This window comes from Chenopodium album, chromosome 4 (genome assembly GCF_948465745.1).
Source record: "Chenopodium album chromosome 4, dcCheAlbu1.1, whole genome shotgun sequence".
NCBI lineage: Eukaryota > Viridiplantae > Streptophyta > Magnoliopsida > Caryophyllales > Amaranthaceae > Chenopodium > Chenopodium album.
This window is the reverse complement of record NC_137837.1, coordinates 75,326,436-75,354,264: the sequence shown is the minus strand read 5'-3', so window position 1 is coordinate 75,354,264 and position 27,829 is coordinate 75,326,436. Positions and strand designations below refer to the sequence as shown.

General features: G+C 35.7%; 2 protein-coding genes across 3 annotated transcripts; both read right to left on the bottom strand.

Moving 5' to 3' along the window:
• Positions 1-2,979: 2,979 nt before the first annotated feature.
• LOC145628166 (putative F-box protein At3g23950) lies at positions 2,980-4,172 on the bottom strand. Its single transcript, XM_081680476.1, has 2 exons — positions 3,817-4,172; positions 2,980-3,676 (listed from the first exon to the last, which is right to left on the bottom strand). Exons 1-2 carry the CDS (start codon positions 4,170-4,172, stop codon positions 2,980-2,982), a joined length of 1,053 nt encoding a protein of 350 aa, XP_081536602.1.
• Positions 4,173-7,366: 3,194 nt separating this feature from the next.
• LOC145629350 (uncharacterized) lies at positions 7,367-26,876 on the bottom strand. Of its 2 annotated transcripts, XM_081681926.1 has the most exons (20): positions 26,565-26,876; positions 26,269-26,357; positions 25,911-26,020; positions 25,739-25,793; positions 23,651-23,739; positions 23,441-23,507; positions 23,297-23,359; positions 20,364-20,525; positions 20,180-20,273; positions 20,021-20,100; positions 19,869-19,944; positions 19,629-19,672; positions 17,511-17,578; positions 15,888-15,973; positions 14,623-14,780; positions 13,189-14,527; positions 12,721-13,007; positions 11,088-11,297; positions 10,821-10,977; positions 7,367-7,927 (listed from the first exon to the last, which is right to left on the bottom strand). In XM_081681926.1, the coding sequence occupies exons 1-20, from the start codon at positions 26,674-26,676 to the stop codon at positions 7,632-7,634; spliced, it is 3,642 nt and encodes a 1,213-aa protein (XP_081538052.1). In that variant the 5' UTR covers positions 26,677-26,876; the 3' UTR covers positions 7,367-7,631. The 2 variants fall into 2 exon arrangements, with proteins under 2 accessions (XP_081538052.1, XP_081538053.1); XM_081681927.1 differs by lacking the exons at positions 23,297-23,359; positions 23,441-23,507; positions 23,651-23,739; ... (2 more) ...; positions 26,269-26,357; positions 26,565-26,876 and adding an exon at positions 20,707-21,402.
• Between the last annotated feature and the right edge of the window lie 953 nt (positions 26,877-27,829).

The window sequence follows — 27,829 nt, the reverse complement described above, 5'->3', positions numbered from 1 at the left end:
GCACAAAATGACAAATCTCAAATATCTGACCTTGTATTTAAACAAGGGATCACACTCTACCTTTGTTTGTTGGTTAAGGAGCTTTTTAACTAGTGCACCATTGCTAGAAACATTAACACTCTCTCAATCCAACCTTTCTACTGATGAGCGAAGAAATCTCTTTTAACTTTTTAAGCACCTCACTGCAACACAACGAGCCTGTTTTCAACAAAATACTCTGATGATAGTGATGTTAGGAAGTGTGTGACCTCATGGTGATCAGATGCTGTTGGTCATGGCTTACACTGCATCTTCTAGGTGACAACTATTCTTCTTTGCAAACATGTCAAAGGAATTGAACATTCATTATTAGTTATAATCTTCTTTTTGTTGAAGGGTCCAGCTAACTAATAGTTTGCTAGCCAAAATTATATTATTGAATGTATGATTGTAGCACATAATACTTTGATGCAATAGGAATATTCAAAAAACATAGCACCCACGACATTTTACCTACTCACTCTGTGTTTTAATAAGTGTTACAGTTTGACCAAACACGCATGCCGAGACACAACTTTGACCATTGATTTATCTAATTATATGTTAATAAAATTAGGGAAATTCCCATCGGTACACCCGTGGTTTTGACTTTTCCCATTGATATATTCATAAATTTTTGTCTTCCCATCGGTACATCGTACACCCATGGTTTGGTCTTTTTCCAACCGTGACTAACACCGTGAAAAAGTATTTCATTAAGTTAAAATAATTAAGGAAAAGACTATAATACCCCTTTTAAACATCTAATGTCTCGATTTGCGTGTCGAAAATTGTTCGATTAAAGGTTTGGGAGTCTTGTTAATTTGTAAGGATCCAAGTTAACCTCGAAACTAGCAAAAAAAATAACGCAAATGTCTCATATGCGTGTCAAAAAATGTCTTGATTGCGTGCCATTACTTTTTGGAAAAATTGCCCGCAATAATCCGACCTTTTGGCCGTCCACTGAAAATAATCTCACCTATGGATTATTTTTAAATAATCCCACCTTTACCCCCCCCCCCCATCTTTTTTATTGGTCCCAACCGGTCAATTAACTTGTTATAGCAAGTTACTTGACACGTGTCGACACCGGATTAGTCTAAAAATTAAAAAAAAAAAACAAAAAAAACAATTAATTAATTTTATAAACCACCCACCAGCCAAACCACCATCTCTGCCACCGATCCCGGCGCGCTGACCCCCTTGCCACTGTTCCTGGCGCGCCGACCTTACCTGTCACCCTCCCTTGAACCACCGTCGAACCCCCTCCCCTGAACCACCTTCGAACGCCTTCCTCCTTCACGAAATCTCCCCCTTGAACCATCCTCAAACCCTCACGAAACCAGGATTGCCTCCCTTTGAACCACCGTCGAACCCCCTACCTCCCTCACGAACTAGGCGCGTCTGAACCCCCTTCTCCTCAACTACCCTCGAACCTCCTCCCTCCGTCACGAAATCCGCTGAACCTCCTCCCCCTGTGAAATCAGGCGCCGCTGAATCTCCTTCCTCCGTCACGAAACCACGACTTCGGTCCCCCTTGCCTCGATTTCTGCCGCTCAGCCCACTGCTCTCCTTCCCCCGTCACACGAGCTCCGTTCTGATGGTCTGGTGGAGTATTGTGGTGGCTGGGGCTGGTGGTATGGTGGATCGGAGGAGGTGGATGGGTGGCTGCTCCTTTATTTTTAAAAAAAAAATCATTTTTTTAATTTAAAATTTTAGACAAATTGTATGGTGACACGTGTCTTTTAAATCCAAAAAAAAATATTACCTTTGTAACAGGTAACCGGTAACTTGGGACCATTGGGAGAAGATCGGGGGTAAAGGTGGGATTATTTAAAAATAATCCAAAGGTGGGATTAATTTTAGCGGACGGCCCAAAGGTGGGATTGTTCCGGGCAATTTTTCCTTACTTTTTTGTGATAATAATTATTCGGTTAAGGTTTTAGGGGTCATTTTGGCCCTTTATGGGTCTAAATCGAACTCGAAATTGTCTAAAAAAATCAACGAAAATATCTCATTTTGCACGTTATGATATTTCTTATTTTTTTTGTCATGACACGCAAAACGAGACATTTTCGTTAATGTTTTGACAATTTCGAGTTCGATTTAGACCCTAAAAGGGTCAAAATGACTCCTGAAACCTTAACCGAACAATTACTATCACAAAAAAGTAATGACACGCAAACCGAGTCATTTTTTGACGCGCAAACCGAGGTTAATTTGGATCCTTAAGGACTACATGACTTCCAAAACTTTAACCGAATAATTTTCGACACGCAAATCGAAACATTAAATGTTTAAAAGGGGTATTATAATCTTTTCCTTAATGATTTTAACTTAGTGAAATACTTTTTAACAGTGTTAGTCACGGTTGGGAAAAAGACCAAACCACGGGTGTACCGTTGGGAAGGCAAAAATTTAAGAGTGTATCAATGGGAAAAGTCAAAACGACGGGTGTACCAATGAGAATTTCCCATAAAATTATACGAAAAATTGATATTATGAAAGTATTTGTTATAACGAATCTAACAATGTATTATACAATAACATTGATTTTTTACATATTAGTAAATTAATCAAGTCAAATTCATTGTGTGAATAGTGAAAAAAATCAAAGTATAACACTTATTAAAACACGGAGGCAGTATAAGTTTTTTAAAAAGTTTCAGTTCCTAGAAGTTATTTAGCACGCAAGATCAATGAACTTATACTCGCATATCAATTATCAAGATCTATTTTGTTAACGTAGTGGATTGTAGACAAACCTAGGCGTAAATTTTTAATATGTTATGCATCGTTTTTACACAATATATATATGACTAATTTGCAAATCTTAAAATTAAATATAACAAAGGAAGAATGTAAAATACTGAAGCAAAACATTACGAGTAGACGATTTAAAGACGAAGTATAGCATTTGCAATACATAAAACTAACACTAAAGGAATGAATCCAAGTTAGCTAGTTTTTGGCAGTGAGAAAGGTTGTTGGCCAACAGGGTGGAGTAAGAGGGAAATATTTCAAGCGGTACATAATGCCAGGAGTTTTGAATTGGGTAAGAATAGCGAGAGAATTAGTCTTTAGGTTCAATGCGAAAAAAGAACGAGTATTATCCAAGTAAAGATACACAACATCTCCAAAATGATTGAAACCAAAAATCAGAAGTCGTTGTGTAGTAGTTGGCCAGTTAATAGCAGTAAGATCAATCTGTTGGTTGACGCTCCAGCTCCAAACACCGTTGGCGTAGTCGTTTAGATCCCAGTATGAAATTGTTGAATTATAAGTTGGTTTAGTGGCCTCGTAAAGCCGGATGTAGCCCCGAACATTGCTTATCCAGTATAAATTATTTTTCTTTAACAACTTTAATTGATCAGGAAAGTCGATGTAGTCAAATCGTTCAGGAGTTTTGAAGGGATCATGTACAATAATGATTTTCTTGCTGACCCAATGGAGCTTCCCATTGCAATCCACGGCGTGGTGACTTCTAACACCCCAAATAGGACTCCTCAAAACCTGATCGAAAGGGGCATTTACTTCATAGTGTGTCCACTTGCCGCTTCTTGAAGAGAAGACTGATACATCTAAAGGTTGATACAGATGATATTCAAACAACGGGACCGGAGGTTGAGAAGCAACCACCACTTTGTATTCATCCTCCCTACACAAGAACCCACTAAAAAGATTAACGCTTTTTCTATCATGTTGTAACGGATACGAGGAAGAATGAATTTTTCTTCTGTTAAGGCGTTATATATCATCAGTTTTTGTTCAAAACCAGTTTCGTCAATGTTCATCAACAGCAAGTCTTTGGACACTTGTAACACACCATGTAACGAACATTGCAGATTTTCGAAACCCAAACTAATTCCAAGGACCTTGTTGTTAACATCTTCGTTAGGCATAAATTTTGTTATACATCGCTCTTCATATGGTTTTAAATCTGTTTTAACACCACGATGATGTATAAGAGCGCCAATTAGTATATACGAGTAGTTGTTTTTACCGTCACCACGATGCCTACAATAACGTTCCTTGAAGTGATCCTTAGAAATCAAAGAAAGCCAATGCTTCGAGACGGCCTTACATTGATGAGCTGCTCGCAGCGGCAATCGAATCAAGATTTCGATCATCAAATCATCACTTAGATCTTCCATGTAGCTTAGTGATGCTATTTAATTTGGATCGGAGGAAAATAAATATATATGAAATTACTGACTTCTCAAATTAAATAAAATTCAGTACCTTATTTATAATAAGAAAACTCCTAACCAATGTTAGTCAACAATCTAACTAGTTTCCTATACATTAACAACTTAGATCGTTTTTGATATCATACAAAATACCAATATGTACATATATCTTAAACCAATAGTAAATATTATTGACATGTTTTCTTAATCTTTACCCAGTATTTAATTTTAGCTTGAACTTTATTTATTTATTTATTTTTAGTAATTGTTGATTATTACTCTGTAATACGTGATTACGTAGTACTCCATAATATTTTTTGGGACTTAAAAAAAATACATCCGGTGACATGGCAAGTGACAATATATACTTCGTACATGAAATTGCTGGAGTTAGAGTGTGATAAATATATGGTTGAATATGATGAATTTAAAAGTGTTTTTTTTTTTTAAGTTAAATAGTTTTTTTTTTATTATTATTATTTTTTTTAATATATATTTTACTATAATCAATTATGTTATTATTTTTTTTTCAATTTAATCCAAAATTAAACATTTTTTTTTAATTTTAACTAGTTTTGTGCCCGTGCGATGCCCGAGTTGTTTATGGAATTTTAAGATAAAATTATATTATAATTCAATTTAATTGATTGAAAATAGAATTCTAAATTAATTTTTTTTCTACAAAGTCTATCTATATTTATCCAACGTGGTACCACACTTAGTGAAAAGTTAAAATACTATACGATGTTGTCTTGTGACCTAATTATAAGTTTATTATTTGGTATTTTATCGAAAATAAAACTCTAAACTAACCCTATTTTTAACTAACTTTTTTATTTTATGAATCTATTTAAATCTATCCAAGGTGGCGCGACACTTGGCGATAAGTTAGAATGCCAAGCGTCACCATTTCGTCACCTGACTAAAAGTTCAGGTTTATATATTTGGTCTTGTATGGACCCGGTCTACATTAAATTATTGTAGACCCAAAATTTGACACTTTCAAATAATATAACCACATTCTAGATGATATAATCACATTTTTAGATGATATAATTATCTTTTTGTTAGTCATATTTTGAATTATATAATCTCATATGTAATTTACTATTTGATACTTTTTATAATGATAAATTCACTTTTTGAGTGATACATATACATAACAGTTTCAGGATGATATAATCACTTTTGTAGTAATATAATCACATTTCGTATGATATAATCACATTTCGTATGATATAATCACATTCGTATGGTATAGTAGAAGGTTGGGGAGGAAATACAAGTCAATCAGGCTGATTTACAGTTTGTGTAAATCAGGGGTCAATTTCGTCTTTTCAGTCATATTAGTAAGGGTAGTTTGGTCAGCTTGTGCAAACGTTGATATTCATTGCCGTTACCACAAATCCACCTCACTCTCTCTCTCTCTCACTCTTACTCCCTGCAAATCCACCCCACTCCCTGCAAATCCACCTCCTCCTCCTTCCATTAAAATCAATCAACAAGCACTCCAACAACAACCCAAAAAATTAAATAAAAATGCGAATGGGAGTAATCGGTCACTCAAAACCCAGAATTTCAGCTTCCAATCCTAACAAGTAACAACCACCATGAAAGCTTGATTAACCTCATCATCATCATCATCTTCATTCTCACTCCCTCAATTACCACAATTACCACTCAATTCAACCCCCAATTTCTCTCAACCTCCATTTCTATGCAATGGAACTCAAGCTCCAAAACCCATCACCCAATTCTGAAATTCCGCAAAAACCCACCTTATATGGCAGTTTAAAATGTCGCCGCAAATGAAATGCTTTCCCTAAAGGGTTGATATGGCCCTAATTTACACTCTATTCAAGTAGGGTGTCTTTTAGTTTCGTCGCGAAGCTGCCATTGTTGGGAAGAAGAGGACGACGGGAAGAACTGAAGAAGAGGACGAAGATCTTAGGCTATTTGGGTTCGTTCGGCAGAAGGCGTAAAGATGGTGGTGGCTGTGATGGGTTTCGGATGGTGGTCGGAGTGATGGTGACTATGACGGTGTTGGGGTGGAAGATTGGAGAAGATGTTAATAAAAAAATTTTTTAAAAAAAAAGAAACACACGTTAGAGTTACTAACGTCTTCAAAACCGAATAGTAGTATAAAATTAATTTATTTGGCAAGGGGGGCCCACAAAAAGCAACTGATTGACAAAATTCATCAATCAGGCTGATTGTCTGGGTTTGCCTCAAGATTGGGTCTACAATAAGTTATTGTAGATCGGGTCATATACTCACTTTTGTCATAATGTAGGAAACTTATGGGCTAAAAATAGATTTATTAAACATTATAAAATATTATTGAAAATAAAACTTTACCCAACAATTTTATCCTTAAAAATCTATCTAAATTTTATTGAGAAACAAACTTTTTATCTTGCAAACTCTATCAAAATGATTAAATCTATCCAACATTAAATTTTTATCCCAACTCTATCTAAATCTATCCAACATTAAATTAGTATCCTATGTGTCATTACAAACTCTTAAATAAATCGGGTTCACATTAAGTTATTGTGAACCACTAAGAGTAGTGTTACTATGGTCGTTTTATTAATAAAAAAAAAAGGTCAATATGTTAAAATAATGGTTATTGTGTTAAAATAAAAGTGATTGTGTTTTTATAAATGTCACGAGAGATTAATTTGTTTAATGAAAATTTTGAAATACTAGTCAATATGAATAATATAGGTCACTAAGTTAAAATTAAGGTCATAACGTCATACTTCAGATTTGCAACAATAGTAAAAATCACACAAAATTTATTAAAGGTTACTATGTTAAATTAAGGTTACTATATTTAATATTAGGTCACTGTGTGTGTAGTCTGTGTTCTATACAAAGCCAGTTGCGCACGTGTAGTCATGTAGAACTTCGGGTCCATCATAATATTATTGTGAACCAGACTCACACAAGTTTTTCCTAATGTGTCGTACTAATAAATAATAATTAATGCAACACTTGGCATAATATTAGAATGTCTTTTGTGACCTGATTAAAAATTTAGTTTTATATACGGAGTATTAGTTATGATATATTAGGTGTGCAAACCTAACATAAAACTTTAAAAATTGAATGAAAATTATACAAAATTAGAACTCTAGAAAATTGATACAGAATTAATACGAAAAAAAATTCAGTGCATTATCGCGCTTGCAGATACAAAATTTTACATTCAAGTTACAAAATTATTGTGTCAAATGAATGCTCCTTATTTGCCTTTTGTCTAACACTCGTATGAAGTATATAGATATCTATATATATATGACTATGTACAAAAAAGAATCACTAATATTATACCAAACAGGGTCGGATTTTCCTCCCTGGGCTTAGTAACTTGTACAAAAAAGAATGACAAAAAAATATATTTAAATGCAAAATAGGCTAACCTTGATTCTTCAACTGCTTCAATAACATACGAACACTTTCAATTTGCTGACCAAGTTCCTTGACACGATCAAGGTGTTGTGAGGAAGTCTCTGATTCACCGATATCAGAAATCAGAGCAGCACATTTGGATTCTGTATCCTCAACTTCCTTCTCAAGCAAGGTTACGATGGTTTTCACAGATGGATGTGAGCTATTTACATGTCCATTTGAAGAAGGGCTATGTTCAAAGACATCATTGTCACCCCGAGTCAGCTGCTTTGAGCTAAAAAATTTATCTATGCCTTCACTTCCTGCATGCCACAGAGTTCCAAAGTAAATGAAAGAGAAGATGAGATTAAAATGCTCCGTGAGTTTAAGCATGTCAAGTCAACAAAAGAAAATAATATGATGTCAGTGCTAACCAATTACCATATGAATATGAATACAAAATATATTTAGTGCTAACCAATTACCATCACTGCCAACCTTTTAAACCATCAGAGATGTGCGATTGGGTGCACACTTTATTTCTCCGCCCTCAAACCCCCTCACCCACCCACCCACCCACCCCCCACCAAAAAAAAAATGATATCCAGAATGCAAATAAAAACCAAGCCAATCGTTACAGAATGCAAATAAAATGATATCCAGGGAGCAGACTTTCATCATGAACTATATATCCAACCACCAAACACCATGAATTCCAGGTACTCGCATAATGAAAAAGATCTTCTCAACATCCGACAACACAAAAAATTATGCTTTGAGGTTATGAATCACCAGACTTAACGATGTTTCAAAAGGCATTTCAAGATTTCACCAGCTGTAGTGCAAACAAGAGGTAGAAGTCGGAAGAGATACTAAATTCAGAGAATAGTAAGCAAATGTTGGATTGAACAAAATGACATGCATCAATATTGATATTGGAAAAAATTATTAGTATTAGGACACAGAATTTGGGCTCCTATATAAAGAGGAAGCCTCCCTATTCCCCGGCCCCCCTCCAACTAAATACAAGCAAATAAATAAGCAATCCCCCATCATAACAACCCCCTCCTTATTTTTCTACGCTCTCATATGGTCTACAAATAAATAAATAAACCCGAAAATGTGCTTTTTCAAAGACTGGAAACCAGAACTGAATTTATTGGTCCAGTCCAATCCTGTCCATTCAGGCCCGGGTCTAATTATGCACAACCGAGTTATTCATACCACCATCACCACCAATCATACCTTCAAACTCCCACTACCACCGGCAATTCTTAAGCTCTAAGGTTCTAAGCATTACTGACATTATCAAAATCAGCTTCTAGCCAAAGTAGCCATTTCTGTTCCAGTACAAATTTCATTTTCACTCCTTCCTCTCACTAACCTTCAAATGATAATATAAAAGCTATAATCAAGTCTATTTTATGCATTTCTGACTTAATGGTAACCCAGAGGTAGGTATAAATAAGAGGATAAACTTCTTCCGTCGTTATTTTCACAGATCAGCCCAAGGCAATCATAATTGATGATCGGAAATCCAACAGTCCTCCTCTCACACAGACTAAGGGTAATTAGCTTTTACTGCTTAACAAATTTCTTCTCTCCCAATCCTACTTTCACCTTCAACCTCTCACTAAGTTCCCATCAGCAGCAGTTCTTATGCAACAGGTTCCAATATAAGAGCCATTAATACCATTCTGTCACTTTTCCAGAAAATGCCAAAACCTTTTAATCTTTATCAATAATTTTTATCATTATTGTTTATAGCTTAGCATACACCCTAGGAACCCTACAGGACCTACAGATGCAAAACATCCTTGAGGTGTCTTAAGTTTCTGCTTCAGTGTAATGAGAATAAATCGACACATTTGCATAATTCAGCAAGTAAAAGTGGCATTTAAAGCATCTGTTTACTGGCATTTCAAGCGGAAAATGACAGTTCAATGGAACAAGTTCTCTTGTCTTTATTCTTCATCACTGCCATTCCTTTCCTCCTTTCCCAACCAATAAATCTCTCCTATTTTCCATCCCTCAATTTTATGTCCATCTCTCTAGACTTTCTCTGAAGTCCTTCAGGGTGGGTGTAGCCACCATTGGAATGGTAGAGCACAATCATACTCCTGACACAAGATATGAGTCATTCTACAATATCAGTACAACATTAGCTATCACTTACTTGAAGGGAGTCAAACAAGGATGTAGTAGCAGGATAGCAAAGAGTTTCCCAAGAATAAGTGTTTTAAGTAACTTGGATCGAAAACAAAAGGAGGCATTGACCTAGATGTGATTTATAGAGCACAAGATTAAGTCTGGGTGGCACTGATAGAAGTATGTGTGAGTGTGTGGCCGTAGCATACCTCTAAAGTTAACGCTGGATTATATAGGACAGCTATAAGACCAGTGCGATTACATGGGTTAGAATGTTAGGCCATTTAGGAAGGAATGAAGGATCATATTAGAAAGATGGATGAAGAAGAGATGCATACATTGAGATTGATGTGTGGGAACACCGTAAAGATTAGAATGAGAAATGAAGCGGGTAAGAATTGCAGATATGAGGATAGGGAAAGGGAGAACCAGTTTCACTAGTATGGAAGGAGTTATGAATGATAGAATTTGGGTTTACATGAACATATAGTATTTGACAGGAGGGAATGGAGAGAGAAATTTTGTCAGAGAATAAAACTAGGTTCATGTAGCCGGCCCTATCTATTAGAATAAAGACTAATGTTTTATAGATTACTCCGTATTTGTTAAGCTAGTTTCCCATTTTTTTTTTTTTTTTTTTTGGTCATACTAGTTAGCTTTTCACCTTTTGTTTAACTTTTGAGTATAAATATGCAACTACTTCACTTTAAAAAAAAAAATGTAACTTTTTTCATAGATGACTAGTAGGCGAACCTCTTTCCCACGGTTTGTAATTTTTACTGTGTTGGGTTTACTAGTTGATAATATTTCCAAGATATTTGCATTTATTGTATTTAATCAATGCAATATTAAATGCCATTTTACACAACAAGCGTAGCTTTGACAAAATACAGCCAACTTCTTAACATGTAGAACATGCTAGAAGGAGCTTATTTTGAATCAGAGGGAATAGCAACCAGTAAATAAGACATGGACACTAGAACTCAACTTGCCAAGTTACCCTAAACTTGCATTAGTTTAGGACAGAAACTTGTGTTAATATGTAGGATTGTAGTATTAAGAATTTACCGAGGTTGCTCAACTGATTGATAGCTGCTTGACCAATTGAACCCTCCAGTTTCAAAAGTCGCAAAACACTGGCAGCCACTCTTCCAAAAGAGTCAACTTCAGATTTGCAAAGAAAGGCAAGATGCTGCAGCTCATTCTTGGTAACAACAGCCTCAATCTACAGAAAAATGCACCCCACAAGCAATGACGAATTGAAAATGGCTAGAGACGGACTCAAAAAGTCGAATAAATGTCCATACACAGAAATTGAAAAAGTTAAACTCATACCGGTTGCTCAACAGAAAATTTAAGGTTTTCAACCATCCAGTTGTCTGTTATATCATCAAAACCATCTTCCGAGACAACCATATGAACCTCAACATTTACCCCTCCGAATTTCTTCATATCTGCTTCTTTAATAGCAATGACAGGAAACTCCACTGTATGGATGCTTGTTTGGACTTGAGGTTTCACCATCTGCAAACCTTCAACGCCAATCTGCACACATTATACATTAGTTATTTTACATAAGTTGAGAATGACCAGCAGGGTATACTAGTCTATGCTGCTCAGACAATTATACTTTTCAAAGAACATTGGGTACAGTCACATCAGTAAGGATTAAAGGATTAAACACTTACTTTTCAAATTTTTAATATGGCCTAAAAAGGTTTCTTGAGCTATCCTCTTGACTGGAATGACTTGTCTTAATTGTCCAGAAATTAGAGTTTATATATAAAATAAGGAAAAAAAAAACTTGGATATAATTACCTAAATTCCCCTAGAACTTCATCGAAAATACATAAATTTAATGCCCTATTAGACAAACAGCTTATAAAGAGAGAAATCAACTACAGATAATCCAGCTCCATTAATCTTGATAGGAGTACAACTGTTTCTTCAATCCAAGAGTACATATATATAAAGCATATAAGTTGCAGAGAAAGATAAAGCGCTAAAAGGTACGGAGTAGTAGGTTAGGGGGGATTAGGATTTAGTAAGCTTCATATGACTTTCTCAGAGAAGCCCCACATCCTCGCCCAGAATTACAAGAAAATCAAAATGGAATGAGCACGTCCTTCATGCAGACAAAAACCTAAAATCTTGACCAGTAAAGACTAACAGATTGAATTGGATGTCATCTGAGAATACACCAGAGAGCAATGACAGGTGAGTAACATGACCAAAAAAATTGCACACTCCCCATCAAATCTCTTTAAGCTTTGAATCTTGATCTATTTATCATTTAGACCCTAAATTTGAATAATATTATGGCACTATTGTAGCACCTTTCATGGCTATATATACCAACCACTTAATGCGCAATTGTGCAAAAGAAAACATTGAAGATAAGTAAAGTTGGTAATACTAATTAAAGACTTCTCTCTTCTCCATCAATCCCTACAAAGATTTAACCCTTGAGGGTGTATCCCAAGCATATAGGATTATATCAGTCAGAGTGTCATGACAATGCCATCATCTGATCTAAGGGTTAAGTGACCTGTTAAAAAAACCAAGTATCGTGATACTGTTCTTGACTTTGATGCTCTTGACAGAATTCTTCAGTAAGTAAAATTTTACAATATTTTTAAGCAAAATAATTACATTGCTGTAGTTTTACGCCGTCCTCCTCGTGAAAGCACAACTTCCAATAAGTGTTCTTTCAAGAAGTCTAAATGATAATCCCCTATTCTTAAACTCGCTCTCAACATTTTTCGGAAAAATAGCTAATTGATGTGAGAGTAGTCACTCAAATCCAGCAAAAATAAAATATGGATCAGAAGAAAACTGAGCTAGAGCACCAATTACACCAACTGGTCACAAATTTAATCTCAGTTAGTTAGAAATTAGTGTTTGTGTAGATAAGAGCACCAAGGGCTAATTTTTGAGTTTGAGGGAAATTAAGAGAATGAATCCTCACCATTATCAGTTCCACAGGATATCTATGATCACCATTGGACTTTACACTGCAATTCAATAGGTCCTTTGGAGTATTCTTTGCCTTAATCTTCAAGCTCTTGAAAGTAGTATGCCAACACTTATCTTCCCTATTAGTATTTACATGGTTATCAAACCATGATCTGTCTTCCATCTCCTGTGCGCCTTCAAGAGCAAACAACCAATTTCTCAGATCAACCAGCACATCCACTTCATTTGGCTTTCCCAGGTGAGAAAATAAACTATCATGGCTACTGTCACATGTTCCATCTGCAAAATGAATGTATATTTTTAATTAATATTTTCATGTTCATTATAGTTAATGCCAAGGATTCAAGCAGGACAGCATTGAGATTAAGCATATGCAAGTGCCAGTACATAACGTATGACAAGAAGTCACTCATGCTTTGTGATGCACACACTACAAATAGAAGCAAGACAAATATCATACTTTCTTTCACATGATCCACAGTATGAGACGGTGCCTTGAAGATTTTTGACAGTGGACCACTAGACAAGTTCTCCAACCCTTTCAAAAGCCCTTCACTAGGGCCCCCATCAGGACCAAGAATTCCAAATCGATGCAATAAGGCTTCAGTATAGTTCATTCCTCCACCCAAACGAACACCATTAATACAAGCTGACACATTCAAGCTATGACAACCAGCATCCTGAGCTTGGGAAGGTATAACATGCACAATACTTACATCGAGGAAAGGAGCATGCTTTGCTCTTCCACTTAACTGACTCTGACCTTTATGCTCTACCCATAACACAGCTTTGAGCTGCGGACATCCATTTGCAGTAATCAGAGAGCCATTTGCACAGGGAGTTGACAGTGTGCTGTTGCCAAGCATAGAATTACCCTCCACGTCTAAACAATCCACTTCCACAGTTTCCCAGCGTATAGTTGATGATATAGCAATGACTCCGCCAAGGGTTCTATGACCTACTTTAACAATCAGATCTTCCCCGATAAATTGAACCAAAGTCTTCCCCTGTGTAGTCTTGCATGAATCCTCCAGAAACTTCAATTGAAGGTCCTTTATGGCAAAGCTCACAGCAGTATCACTGGGAGCCTTAGAAATCAGCTCATCATTCCATGATTCAGTTCTCTGAATTGCCGATTTATTACTCTTTCCTACTAATGCTATCCTTTCACTTACTTTTCCAAAATATGCATAGAGATCCAGGATGAAAAACAACTGCTCAACAGAAGCATTAGAGCAATATTGCTTACAGGCAATACCAAATCTCGCAATACCCCCGGGAGGAGGAACTTGAACCAACACACTGCCATCTAGAGTCGCCATAGCTACCTCAACACAAGCCTCTTTCACCTCAACACACCTCCACGATACCAAAGATGAATTAGAAGAATTTTGCTGACCATCTGCATCTTCAGATGTTTCAAGAGACAAACTTGCGTAAGAAGCTCCAGCAGACAACTTTTTCTGGCTAGCATCAATAGGTTGATCACTCCAGAGGCAAAAACAAGCAGGATCCTTCTCCAAATCAAGCACGCTCATACTTAGTGCAGGTGATTCAGAAAAAAACAGATTTTCAATGTGAAGCTTAGCTTCAGCAAACAAATCCTGGAAAGCAGTATCACCACTGCAGGCATTATTACCTGCCTTTGCAAAGTCCAATGGAACTGTAAGATCTAGTTCTTTTAGAGTGAACATAACAGAATTGATGGAATAATCTGGCAAGATGGAGCCGGAATTGACTACAATTCCATCAGCTAAAAAGGAACATATTCTCAAACAAGACTCCTCCTGAAGATGGATCTGAACAAGGTGCAAACTTAGAGTTTAGAAATCAGAAAAATAATCAACTCCAAAAAGCCTAGAGATGTAAATATGTAATAAAAATCGCAACATACCAGAAGAGGCAGACAAGATATTACTGTCTGTGAAGCAAACAGTGGAGGAGCTGGCGAGGGCGTCACCTGCAGAGAATGGATACTTATAAAAGAGGCAGCCTCATTTGCTTGCCAATATTTATCTCCCAGCGGGTATATTGGGGGAGAGAAGTCCTTTGCTGTCCAAAAAGTAGAGAAAAAAATAGACTTTAATGACTAATGAGATTTAATTTCCACCAAAATACAGATTCTTCAGACAAACCAAGTCAAGAAACTGCCAAAACACTTCCATTGACTAGTTAAATTTAGATCTACAGTTCAAAGGCTGCATGTCTGCAACTAGTGAAACTTTATTGTAACACTCATAAAAAATATTAAAAAGACAAAATAGAACTACTGGTAGAAAGTTTTTCTCATTCAAATCAAGGTAAAAGAATCTAGAAACTGCCAAAACACTTCCATTGACTAGTTAAATTTAGATCCACAGTGCAAAGGCTGCAAGTGTGCAACTAGTAAAACTTTATTGTAACACTCACTATAAAAAATATTAAAAATACAAAATAGAATTTACTGGTAGAAAGTTTTTCTCATTCAAATCAAGGTAAAAGAATCTAGAAAGCTCCCCCTATGGCCAACCTCCAAACCTTCACTACTGCATAACCCATCAGGAAGGGCCACCAGAGCTTGCTAGCAGCCAACTCTTGACAAGAGGTTCATCATCCATCCATAGCATATCCAGTGTTAAGTATAATCAATGAGAGTACAAGGATGAGGTGCAGGCTGAAGCAAAACTAAGGGGTAAGGGAGTTTCCAAAAATTTTCTTTTTTGAGAGTGCTTTATTTTTATAAATACTGAGCATTTGTTATACAAATTTTTTTTTTTTTTCTTTTCCAGACATAATATTCCAGAATTGCTTATCAGCCATAGGCTTTGACTTAAAGATGTCACGTGACATGAACGTGTTCGGATCAACACTGGAATACAGGGTCAAACCCTATTTTCCGGCCAAAGGTGTGGCGTTGCAAAAAAAAATTTAATTAAGGTGTGTCTTTGCAAAAAAAACAAAAAAAAAAAAAAGAAAAAACAAATATAAGGTGGTTTCTTGCAAAAAATTGGTTATAAAAGGTGGTATATTGCAAAATTTCCTATACATATATATATAGAAGTAAGTTAGCACATAAGTGTAACTGTGTAAGCATTAAAAGCTATTCTAAAGTTCAAAATACATAACTCAGATCATTTAGCTAATAATTGTTATAAGGAAAAAGAAACAGAACAGCTGTACCAAAATTAGGAATATGCTGATAATCATTTGCTAACGCCTGCATTGATGGTTGGATTAAAGTGCATGGAGGTTGAGAAAATGTATCCCTGCATGATGAACAAGAACATCAGATATTATTCAGTGCAAATAAAACAATTACTCATATTAAAAATTATGACTAAAATTGCCACTTTGATGCAAACTACCAAAGCAATATAATGTATGTCCACTGTCCAACATGAAATTGAAAGGTTTAATATCATAATAGACTAGTTTGTATTAAAAAAAATAAAAAAATAAAAAAAAAAAAAAATTACAAAGAATTATGGAACCAAACCTTCAACCTTAGGTGAGGCGTGAGCAATAGCAAATTAATACAGGTGCTAAACAAAAGAATATCTACATAGACACTAGACTTCAACGGCCAATTTTACAATTAATGACAAATCTCTCTTTTTAAATAACCATTATACTAAAACCGTAAAAGCAAAACCCTAATGCTGCCCTCTGTCTCTAACGTCAATTACCAGTAAGAAAATTCAATGTCCTTTGCTCCTACAACAATTTAAAGATCATCTACGTTTAGCAAAGTATAATTGTTTAAATAACCACCCAATGTATAATAAATCTTAGAGGTCGTATCAAAAAGACTGTGACTTTATGTTCATCGGAAATAAATGAGATTTATTTATCTAACAGGCCGGAGCGCAAGACTAGGAATGATAGCAGTGTACCCAGACTTGTGTATGAAATGGGTATGAGCATCAATAGTTTTCCAATGAACAAAAATATTTTCTGCTTGACAAGCTACCGGTGAATCTCACAAACACACACACGCACGCACACACACACACACGAGCGCACATACACACACAATGTTAAAAGTCAAATAATTGACCCCCATTTTGAGAGAGATATAATGATTCAATCAACTGAAAGTAAAGTGATTACTAAAGAAGCACTCCTAATAGAGTTGTTGAAAAGAAAGGGGGGGAAGTGATTGAAAACATCATAATTAAGTACGATAAACAGTTTACCATGCAATAGAAAAGTAGACAATAGTAATAGTAGCATTTAAAAAGAGAGAGAGAGAGAGAGAATGAGAAATAGCAAACTCAAAAGAGTTCATAACAGGGGGACTGCCCCAGGCCCATTTCTCAATTCCAAACACCCTCACCCCCCCCCCCCCCACGATAATTAAATAAAGGTCCCTCCCTATACCCTATGCTACACCACACACCCTCACATACCTAGCCCTAGTAACTTTATTTTTATTTTATCAAGTTCAAAAGACTTGGAAGCCTAATGAAATAGTCAAAGCAATCAGAAAGGTGCAAAAACTAGAAATTTTAGCTAAAATTGATTTGATATGCCACTGCTGCTTGGTTCCCGCTAATTAATAAACGGGAGATAATTCACATGAAGTTAGCTTAGCACAAAAAAACGTAGGCAATGAATGGATTAGGCAACAGGCACCCAAGCTAATATTTAACCAACCTGAAATCCAAATTAAATAATTCAGAGACCAAATTTACTACGAGTTATTGTGTGACGCACAAGTCCAGATACATACATATGAAGATTATGCAAAACCAGGGATGACAGAGGAAGGTAGACTAATGATAGGTTAGATATAAAGTTCACCTCAGAAAAAGTCCACCAATCATAACTTGTGTCAAGTTTTTGGCTTTTTCTCCATCAGATACACTTGCCTGACATAAATAGGAACAAAATTAGCAGAAGCCACAAGAAAGTATAGCAAATATTTCCTGGATACAATTTGCAATGTAAAATAAACAGGCCAGTAAACGGGGATTAATAAGAAAGAAAATCTACTACGGACTTATTATACTAAGCTACTCTTGATTTAGAACTACTACAAACAGAGTGCAAGAATCCATTCAAGCTGTAAGTCTGCTTCTAATGTCATTTTTCCAACGAACGCTCAGTCAGGGTATAAAATGGAGAAGACACTTGAATGGCAGGTAATATATGCAAGGCATCAAAAAACGCGGCAGAGAAAGAAGCAAAGAATAAAGAAAAATCCAACTGGCTGAGTGATGAAGCAGGAGACAGAATAGAAATTGCAGAAATTTAGATGGAGAATTTTTTTTAAAAAAGTTGATCCTTAACAGACTAAGCTGAAGCATATTCTTCCTCCATTCTTTTATTAGTGCAACACATGGGGATAACGCTTCCCAAAGCATAAACCTAACCTTAAATATCTTTAAATATCTATGAATATCGTTAATTGATATTCGGAGAAATACAGACCAAGACGAATCTAAAAATATCCCACGTGACTATTTTCCTTGCATATAAATCAAGGTTAATTGTCAAACTGTCAAGGAGAGTGTGTGAATAGTGCAAAAGTTTCATAGTTATAGTAATAAAAGAACATAGGAAGTGTTTACTAAGGGCCTGTTCTAATTGATTGGACTGAGCTCAGCTAACTTAACTTATTAGAGCTCAGCTGAACTTAATATTTTATGAGAGAAGGAAATTAAGATAAGATAAGATAAGAATTGAACTGAACTTATTAGAGCTCAGCTGAACTGAACTAAACTAAACTGAAAAAAAAATCTGAGAGAACAGGCCCTAAGTCTTCTAGGGTTTTTAATATGGTTATGAGATGTTGATATAAAATTATAAATATGTTCAAATCCCCAATCCTATGATTTAGAAGCATAATTTAGAAATGTCTAATCAATGCGCAATATTTAACGAAGTGTAACGTCTCCAAGACTCAGTGTACCCAATATCACAACAATGCTACTGCAAATCAAAAGTAGTTTCACATGGCAGTTGGCTTCTCCCTTTTTCACCAGAACTAGCTTCAACGTAAGGGTCACAAATTCTTTTCACAACCAACTTACCCAACTCACATAAACTAATACTACCTCCGTCCCACAATACTTGACACGGTTCCCATTTTCGTCTGTCCCACAATACTTGACACGTTACTAAATATGGTATGGGACTACTAATAAAATAATATTTTTCTCACATTTTCTCTCTCCTCACTACCCCCACCTAACCCTCACTTGTTGTTTTCTTTAAATATAAAAATACAAAAGAAAATCTTTTATATAATAAACAAATGTTTTAAATGGACCCACTTGTAGTTTTCTTAAACTACGTATCCACCCCAACGTCCCAAGTATTATGGGACGGAGGGAGTAGTCCCTAACTCCCTAATTCCGGTAGATTCACAATTAAAGACAAACATGTATAAGAAAGTCAGGAATTCCCACATAGAGCAGAGGTGGCTAGGTATGCCAGTACTAAGCATATGCGACTTTGATGTCCCCTTCTGAATTCGCATGTGCAATAAAAAGCATTAATCCCTATAGGTAAAGGATTTCCGGATGACAAACTTTGAATCAAACATGGGTAAAGCCAACAAAATATGTTGTCACTCTATAAAGAAATCAGATATTAAATCTTTTAGCCAAACAAGGGAGGGAGCAGGCTTGTGAACTATGGAAATAATTGATATGACTTCAGTTGCACAATCTATATTTGCTTCCCATTCATTCCTTGAATTGGCACAAGTATAATCTTATTATGGAAACAATACAAACCACATAATATACAGAAAGTCGCACAAAAAGAAAAAGAAAAAGAAAAAAAGCAAATCAATTTGGAGATCTGAAACTTGCAATCACTTGAATATATTTTGCAAGAATTGAAGATTTGAGCCATTAGACTAAATATAGTATTCCACAAGGATACAGACTACAGACTAAGACAAGACCATACCCGAGAAAAGCAGAGAGACTGCATCAGAAGTTCAAGCCTGAATTCTGCAAGAAAACTATATAGTCAGCAAATGTCAGATAAGATCTTTTTTTTTTTTTTTTTTTTTTGGGGGGGGGGGGGGGGGGTCAAGGCTTTGTATTACTAAAACGCCACAACAACCATTATTCTACAGTTACACCAGAATTGAAAGTAGAAAATAAAGGGAAAGAAAAAGGTTAGAAAATTCTGAATGGGACTGACCCGTGTCTCTAATGCAGAGAAAAACATGGTCAACAACAATCGAGACTAATGAACGGCCAGCTGCTTCTGTAGATCGCTGAAGATACACAAAATAGCCTTAATATCAGCTAGACACCAATAAATTCTATCTAAAATAAGAGGTCAGGCCAAACCTGTTGTGCCCTTGGATCCACATCTCCTCTATTAAGGCATACATACAGTCCCGTTAAGAAGCGAAGAAGAGCTCGGAGTCCTGGTAAACAGAACAGTAGGTAACTACAGAGAACATATCAGGATGGAATAACATCTGTGTGTGTATGTGTATCCCTAACCTGGTTCACTCAAAGCAGGACAAACAGCTTCAGTTATATGCAACCTGGCCTCAAGCCCCAAAGGGTCGTTAAGCTGTGTCCTCTGTACTGTTATCTGATGGGAAAACAAAGTAATTGATGAATTAACATTGTAGAAACACCATTTGCAGATACATGCCAAGTCAAATGAAACATGAAACCATACATAAGCCTGTCCCGATATCCCCTCAAGAAAGCGCTCGCCGCCAAAGAATAAACGTTTTGCTCCATCATCATCTCTCTTGTTTGCCCCCTCTTGAACACGGCCATCCATAAACATGTCAGGATGAGGAAGAAGATCGATGGACAGAGATCCCCATTCAAGTTTCTGGCAGAAAAGTAAAGAGATATTGAGATAAAATCATGCATGACATATTGATACTTCCTCCGTTCCAAATTAGTTGAAACATTTAATTTTGGCACAAATATTAAGGAAAAGTGAGAAAGAAAAATAAATGCCCTTACCAATCCCTACCCCTTATCCAACCTAACCCACCTAAGGACCTTACCTTGACATGGTGCACGCCCAGTTGACAATAAACAAGCAGCCTCTTGAGCCCACTGCAGGGACTGCATTACCACCTCCATTACTCATCAGACACCTCACCTCCATCCACCTTCTCACCACTAATCTTCTCTCATCTTCCCTCCTTACTTAAGTCTCCCCGCTACAACCATCTAAGAAGACACCAACTAATCTACCTAAAACCACCTAACTCCAGCGCGGTTGGATACAAAAATTTTGGGTATTAGAAGTTTTAGTGTCTTCAGGTTCAAATGTTGTGGAAAGCATGTCCCATTTCGCTCAATGAAGAGAAAGGGGTATTGGCTATTAAAACTAAGGTTTATCACTTCATTTTCTTCCAAGTTTTCCTCCGTTCTCATATTTGACCACTGCAACAATGGCAGAGCTCTTGTTGTCAACCATTAAACAGCCAAAGGTAAGACCGTGAGAGCTTGGAAGTAGTGGGTGGAGGAGATGTTCAGGTAAAGTGTTTCGCCAGAAAATTGGGTGTGTACCAGAAAGAGAGGAGAGAGATGAAGTGGTGGTGGTGGTGGCGGCGGCGATGGAGTGGGGAAGATGATAATGTAAGAGTGAAAATTCAGAGGGCCTCTTATGGTAAAGGTAGGAGAGAGAAGATGAGTTAGAGAAAATAATAAGGGTAAAATTGACATTTTAACATATAAAAATTTCCTAATAAAATAGAAGCGCGTAAATTAAAAAGAAACTACCCAAAAAGGAATACACGTCAACTAATTTGGAAATGAGGAAGTATTTATACATTCAAGCTACGTTACATGGACTCGGGAACAGGTGTCGGACACAGACATAGTTATCAAAATCGCGATCCGGATCGTGGAATCGTGCGATTCTACGATCCTAATACACCCAGTCGATCTGGATCGTCCATAGAATCGATCTGTGGTAGGATCGGCCATAGGATCGGTAGAATCGTACAGGATCGGTAGGATCGATAACGATTCTACGATCCTATGGGCGATTCTACCGATTCTACAAAATAAGCTTAAAAGGAACATTTTTATCTTAGTGGACTTAGTATAGACTTGCTCATCTGGTTTCTTTCCAATTTATTTTTTTTCTTTATTTTTTCCCCTTAATTTTTATTTATTTTGTTTATTTTTGTTTAAAATAAGCTAAATCTGTGGGCCTACTATTGTTCTTGGTTGGTAGATACTGTGGATCCAACCCTGCCTGATTTCACTCGAATTTCACTTGATCGATGTAGCTGATTATGTTACAATGAATTTAATTATCTAATTTCAGTGCAAGTATGTAATATGAAGTGCATGTAAGACGGAGACCCGAGGGTGCACCGGTGCGAAGAGTGGAAGAGTGGGACCATGGAGGGGTTAAACGAGGAAGAGGGAGACCAAAGATGACTTGGTTGGAAGGAGTGAGGAAGGATATGAAGTGCATGGATTTACGTGAGGATGAAGTTTTGGATCGTAAGGGATGGAGGAGAAAGATTTATGTTGATGACTACACGGAATAATCAAATTTGGTTCATGTTAGCCGACCCCACTTTTGGGATTAAGGCTTTGATTGATTGATTGATTGATTGATTGAGTGCAAGTATGTAATATAAACCTTTTAATAATCTTTAGTGAGTGGAAGCTAATTTTTTTGGATTTTATAAACATGTAAAGCTCTAGCACAAAAAATTAAAATGATAGCCAAGTATGAATTATGTTACTAGGTCTACCACAACTAGCACCATTTTTTCTCTTTTTTTTTTAGAGGTTAATTTTTTTTATTTGAATTAGAATGTAAAATTAACAAAGAGTATTATAAATTTAGATTGCGTATGTATACACTATCGTCATGTAATGTATTTAAGGAAATAACTTTTAAAAAAATTGAAATATTATTATTATATACTTAATTTAGTTTAAATATGAATAAATATTTGAAACAGTTTAGTAAAATTTTATTTTTTTTGCAATTTTTGTAGGATCGGTCGATCTTACGATCCGATTTTACGATTCGATCCTACTTCCATCTTCCGATCCAAAGTAGAATCCCGATCCTAATAACATTGGACACAGATACATGTCGAAGTGTCCGATTCAGCAAGTTCCAAAATTTTAGGACACGGGTATGGGGACACGTCAATATGACACTTAAATTTATATAAATAAATTATATATTACAAAAGCTTTAAATTTTTCGTTATGTCTACCCCTATTTTTTTATCTTAATTCTTTCCTCGGTAAATTCATCAAATAAATGGCAATCTTCTAATCTCCATTTTCTATATATTAATGGTGGTTTTCGAACAAGACATATTTTTCTTTCATGTTTCTTCTATTTTTTCCTCTCCTCTCCTAATGGAAGTGTCCGAGTGCACAGTGAAGGATCGGACACATGTCATGTGTCCGTGTCCATGAAGTGTCGACACAGACACTTTGCGATATTAGCCGTGTCCGATTAACATAGCATTCAAGGACAGGTGATTTATGAATTAAAATAAAACAAGGACACTTTGATAGTTACCACTAAAAAGACAATTCAGGACTATTATAATGAATATAACAAGAAGTCCTAAACCTAAAAATAAAAAACAGCAACACAATTACTTTGAAAACATAGATGTAATCCTTGTTGCTCGAGAAATCCCTTGCTTCTTTAAGATTTACAACCTGCCAGAAAAATAACGTTTTACTTGAACATTTGCTTTAGGCAAGAAAATCAACAGAGGAAACCATTACTAGTATACGAACCTCCCAGTTTTCATTGGTGGTGTAAAGTACAAGGTTACGCATAGTAATAGATGCCATAGGAGGTGTCCTACAAAACATAATAATGACAATGACAACAATATACAGCAATCAGCTAGAAGGTAAAAGTTTAATGCAGCTTGATCTTTAATATCCAATCATACTAAAGAAAAGTAATTGATGATTGTACTACAGTCAAAAGGTTGATGTTACCATGTTGCTCCACCTTGGCGACGACCACCTCCTCGAGTTTCAAGTAGAAGATTTACAGTCTGTACTTCTATTGTCATCCCATCTGCAATCTGATGCAGCAAAGATAGTCAGATACAATATAAACAGCATTGTACTTGTTGGTATGGCTAATAGGTATTGGAATATGCCTTAACTCAGTCTATCATTATTATGGAATATGTTTTCCGTTTAGGCATTTTTTAAGGGCCTTTTATTTTCACTTTTCAGTTTCAAAAGTAATATATAAACACCCTAATTCATAACTCAGCATAATTTGTAATCAGCTTATCCTCAAGATCAATAAAACTTCCTCTACTCTACATGGATGTAGCTAAACTATGTTACTCGGACTCTTCATTTCACCTTACGTACCCGTGTCGGACCCTCGACATTCGGACATGGGTATGACACCCGGACACTTAACATTTAGTTCAAAATCATGGAATTTTTTCACAAAATAGCCGAGTCGGACATGGGTACCCGAATCCAAGTAACATAGAGCTAAAGCATCATTAATCAACTGCTTACAATTTGTGTCTTTTTGTTTATTATTTTCGCTTTATCTTGCTTGTATCCGTTTTGGCAACAAGGGACCATAGTCAATATATTCACTATGCCACAATGACTCAATGTAGAAATTGAGTCCCTTAAACAATTAATTTATGACACATAAATCTTGGTCCACCAGAAGCATGCACAACAAAGCATGATGATAGAGACAGTTGAAGGAAAAGAACCAAAAAATGCAGAGACAAGAATATCTAAAATTCGGAATACAAATTTTCCTGTTTACCCATTTCAATCCCTTCTCAGACAACCGTCACACGGCCTCAGAGAGAAAAGAAAGGATAATTGAAAAACATTAAGAAGGAAAGGGCCTGAGCCCAAAAGACATTGACAACCCTAACTATTTATTTTACCTTAGGCACCTATTTGATATTAGGAATAAATAATAAAAGCTACGGAGTCATTTTTTATCAGGACATTCCATCACTCTGCATTCCTGTTGATCCCTGATATATTCTTGCAAAGTTTAAAGACAGGTGACAGTGTCAAAAAAAAAAAAGACAGGTGACAGTGGATTAGGCGATGAAGGTTTCTATCTAGTTTCATATGTTTCTTGAGCTATTAAGCTCACCAAAGTAGTACCTTAGTTTACTTGGCTGCAGCCTGCAGGCCTGCAGCTAAGTTCACTAACTAAAACAAGCACTAAAATTCAATTGAAGAAGAAAAGGAAAAATTGCCAGATGGAAGTATCCCTGTCCATTAATGTAAATACTAAATAGTAGGGACTAAATTATATAAAAAATATAACAACCTTGTCAACATCAATATGGAAGTCTGAATACTGAACGGGAAACCATCACTTATAGTTCCACCATTTTTTTAAAAAAAATGGATCACTATTATATGTTACAATACTAAAAGCATGGCTAACTTTAACTTAACGTTTTTACATCAAAGTAGCTACATTTAATTGATGAATGCAGATTTGCAGAATATACACAGTAATTAAACTTATGTTAAGGATAGTCAGGTTGCCAACTTGCCATAACACGGAATGAAGAACAAAAGATTCTTAATATTAATCAAAGATGCCTCAACGCAACTGGACTCCAACCCAAAAAAAAAAAAAAAAAAAAAAAAAAAAAAAAAAAAAAAAAAAAAAAACTCAAATAATAGCTTAAGCTTAAAATGCTCTCTCAATAACATGTGACAGGATGGGACAAAAGTCAAAAACGTAACAGCTAGAATCAAGAGAAAAGCAATAATAACAAAACTCACATATAAGAACTCTAAGAGTCTAAGCTATGTTCATTTCCAACATAAGATAAAACAAACTATGGTTTTATCTTATCTCCACAAGTCCACAACACATGTTATACTTTATCTTTTTACCAGTAAACCCTCATTTGAACTTCATTGAATTTACCTAAATTTATTTAAATATATTTAAAGTTGTCATTTTAACTCTATAGCCCTTATTTGAACTCATATTTTGCAAAAAAGTCTTTTGAAATGATAATGGCAAGGCCGAAACAGAAAGGGGGGAAAAATAATCAAGTTCACCTTATCAGCGAATCCATAACCGCTCCCTCTTCCTGTACTACTAGCGGATTGAGAACTGCAAAAACACTTCCCAAATCATACTCCCGGATAATTTACAAAAACAACCTATATACATAGTCCATTACAAAACCAGACTCCTTTCAGTTCAAAATCGATAAAGCAATGATCATACCTGCTGGAACTCTGACTCGTATCAGCATCCGCATTCTCTTCAAGAACCAAGTCAAGTCTATCTATTTGCACAACAATTGGCTCTACTTGCACATTGCTTACCGATGGTAGCTACACTCAAAACAACGAAATCTCAAGTCTTAATCATTATAATTCGAAGAAAATCTCCACTTTATCACACAACCTTACTATTGTCTGCATCAACCACTACTATAACTACATTCCCATCAAATGTCCTTCCAATCAACAATTATTACACATTTACATATATATATGAAGCATAAGATTACTACCTCCTATTCAAAATGTCCATCAAATCAACAATTCAACCAAACAAAAACCGAGACCGAATTACGTACCACGATTTCCAATTTCCCTAATTTGGCTGTAGTAACAGTAATCGCCGGGGGCAATCCGAGGCTCGAATGTAGCGCATCTCCATCAATATCTACATTTTTAGGAAGAAAAAAAAAAATCATCAAAATTCAAATCAAAAATTCCACAAATTTCATCGAAATCACGCAATTAAATCCAAAATAAATCGCAATTCTACCTCGAAAATCATGCTACAGCATAATTCAACTAATCACAAAACCAAAATTCGATTCATTTGCTAAAATAAACAAATCAACAGTAAAATAACAAAAATGTAAACCTAAATTGGAGAGCTGAACAGTGCGGCCTTGAAGCTTGAACTGATCTCTGGTGAAAGATTTCAACCAATATTTAAGCGTGTATTCCAACGCTCTTGCAAGAATCGACTCCATTTTCAACTCTCTAGAAAGTTCCAGAAGCTGTTAGAGAGGATTATAGGTGCCGGAAAACCGGAAAAGGAGGCCGGAATACCAGAAGCGGTTTTAAAGGAGGAATAATGGTGGTATTTGTGATTTTGTGATTGTGTTGTGTGCATGGAGAGGAGAGTTATTGGGTTATTGCAGCACACATAAAGTGCGGGTGAGGAAAAGGGAGGAGAGAGAAAATGGGAAAATTGTAATGAGGGTGGTGGCACGTGTGGAGAGATTTGAGAGAAAGTGTGTGGCACGTGTACACGTGTGGGAGGAGAGAGGGTGTTGGATCTTGGTTAAGGGGGAAATGTCAGAGAGGTACGGGGTTTAGAGAAAACTAGCGACGTTGGCTTTTTTAAGTGTCGGAGTGTTGTGAGAAGTTTTGTCGGACTCTTCTTTTTTAAATTCTAACAACATGCATGCACGGTTAAAGTCGGTAGAGAATATGCTACTCCCTCATTTCCAATTTACTTTGTACTAAGTAATATTTTGACTGTTATCAAAAAGTAATATTTTGACTGAACGCGTTTGTTGATTTACATACTTGACCATTGATATCTTTTATTGTATATTATAATTTATAAAGAATTTATATTAAAAAATTATACATTAAAATAGATCTAACTACATTTTACATGATTACATTGACTTTTATATAATAGTTAAAAAATATGGTCAAGTGAGATGTGTGAATAGTGCAAAAAGTCAAATTGTTGCGAATAATTTGAGATGGAAGGAGTATCTTATTTTAATTTATTTCAGATGCAATAAATTTAGTTGATTTTAAATAAATTCAATTCATCAAAAATATAGTTTTGATAAGGGTTACTTATCAAAGTATAAATTACAATTAAAATAAGTTTTAATAGAGTCTAATAAGTTCACGTACATTCAAGTAAGAGTAAGTTGTAATAAGAGTATAGATAAGTGAATAGAATACAACCTAAACAGTTTGTGCAAGATGATGATTCCAAAAATCAAAACAATTTGGCTAATTTTTGTGTCCTCACTCCGACTTGAAAGCTTTTTGTAACATTTATCCATCTTTCCCATCAAAACTACAAAGTATATAAAGTCGTAGCTCACTGATTAGGGAATAAAATAGTTGTAGGCTTGTAGCTTTAGAAGTTTGAGC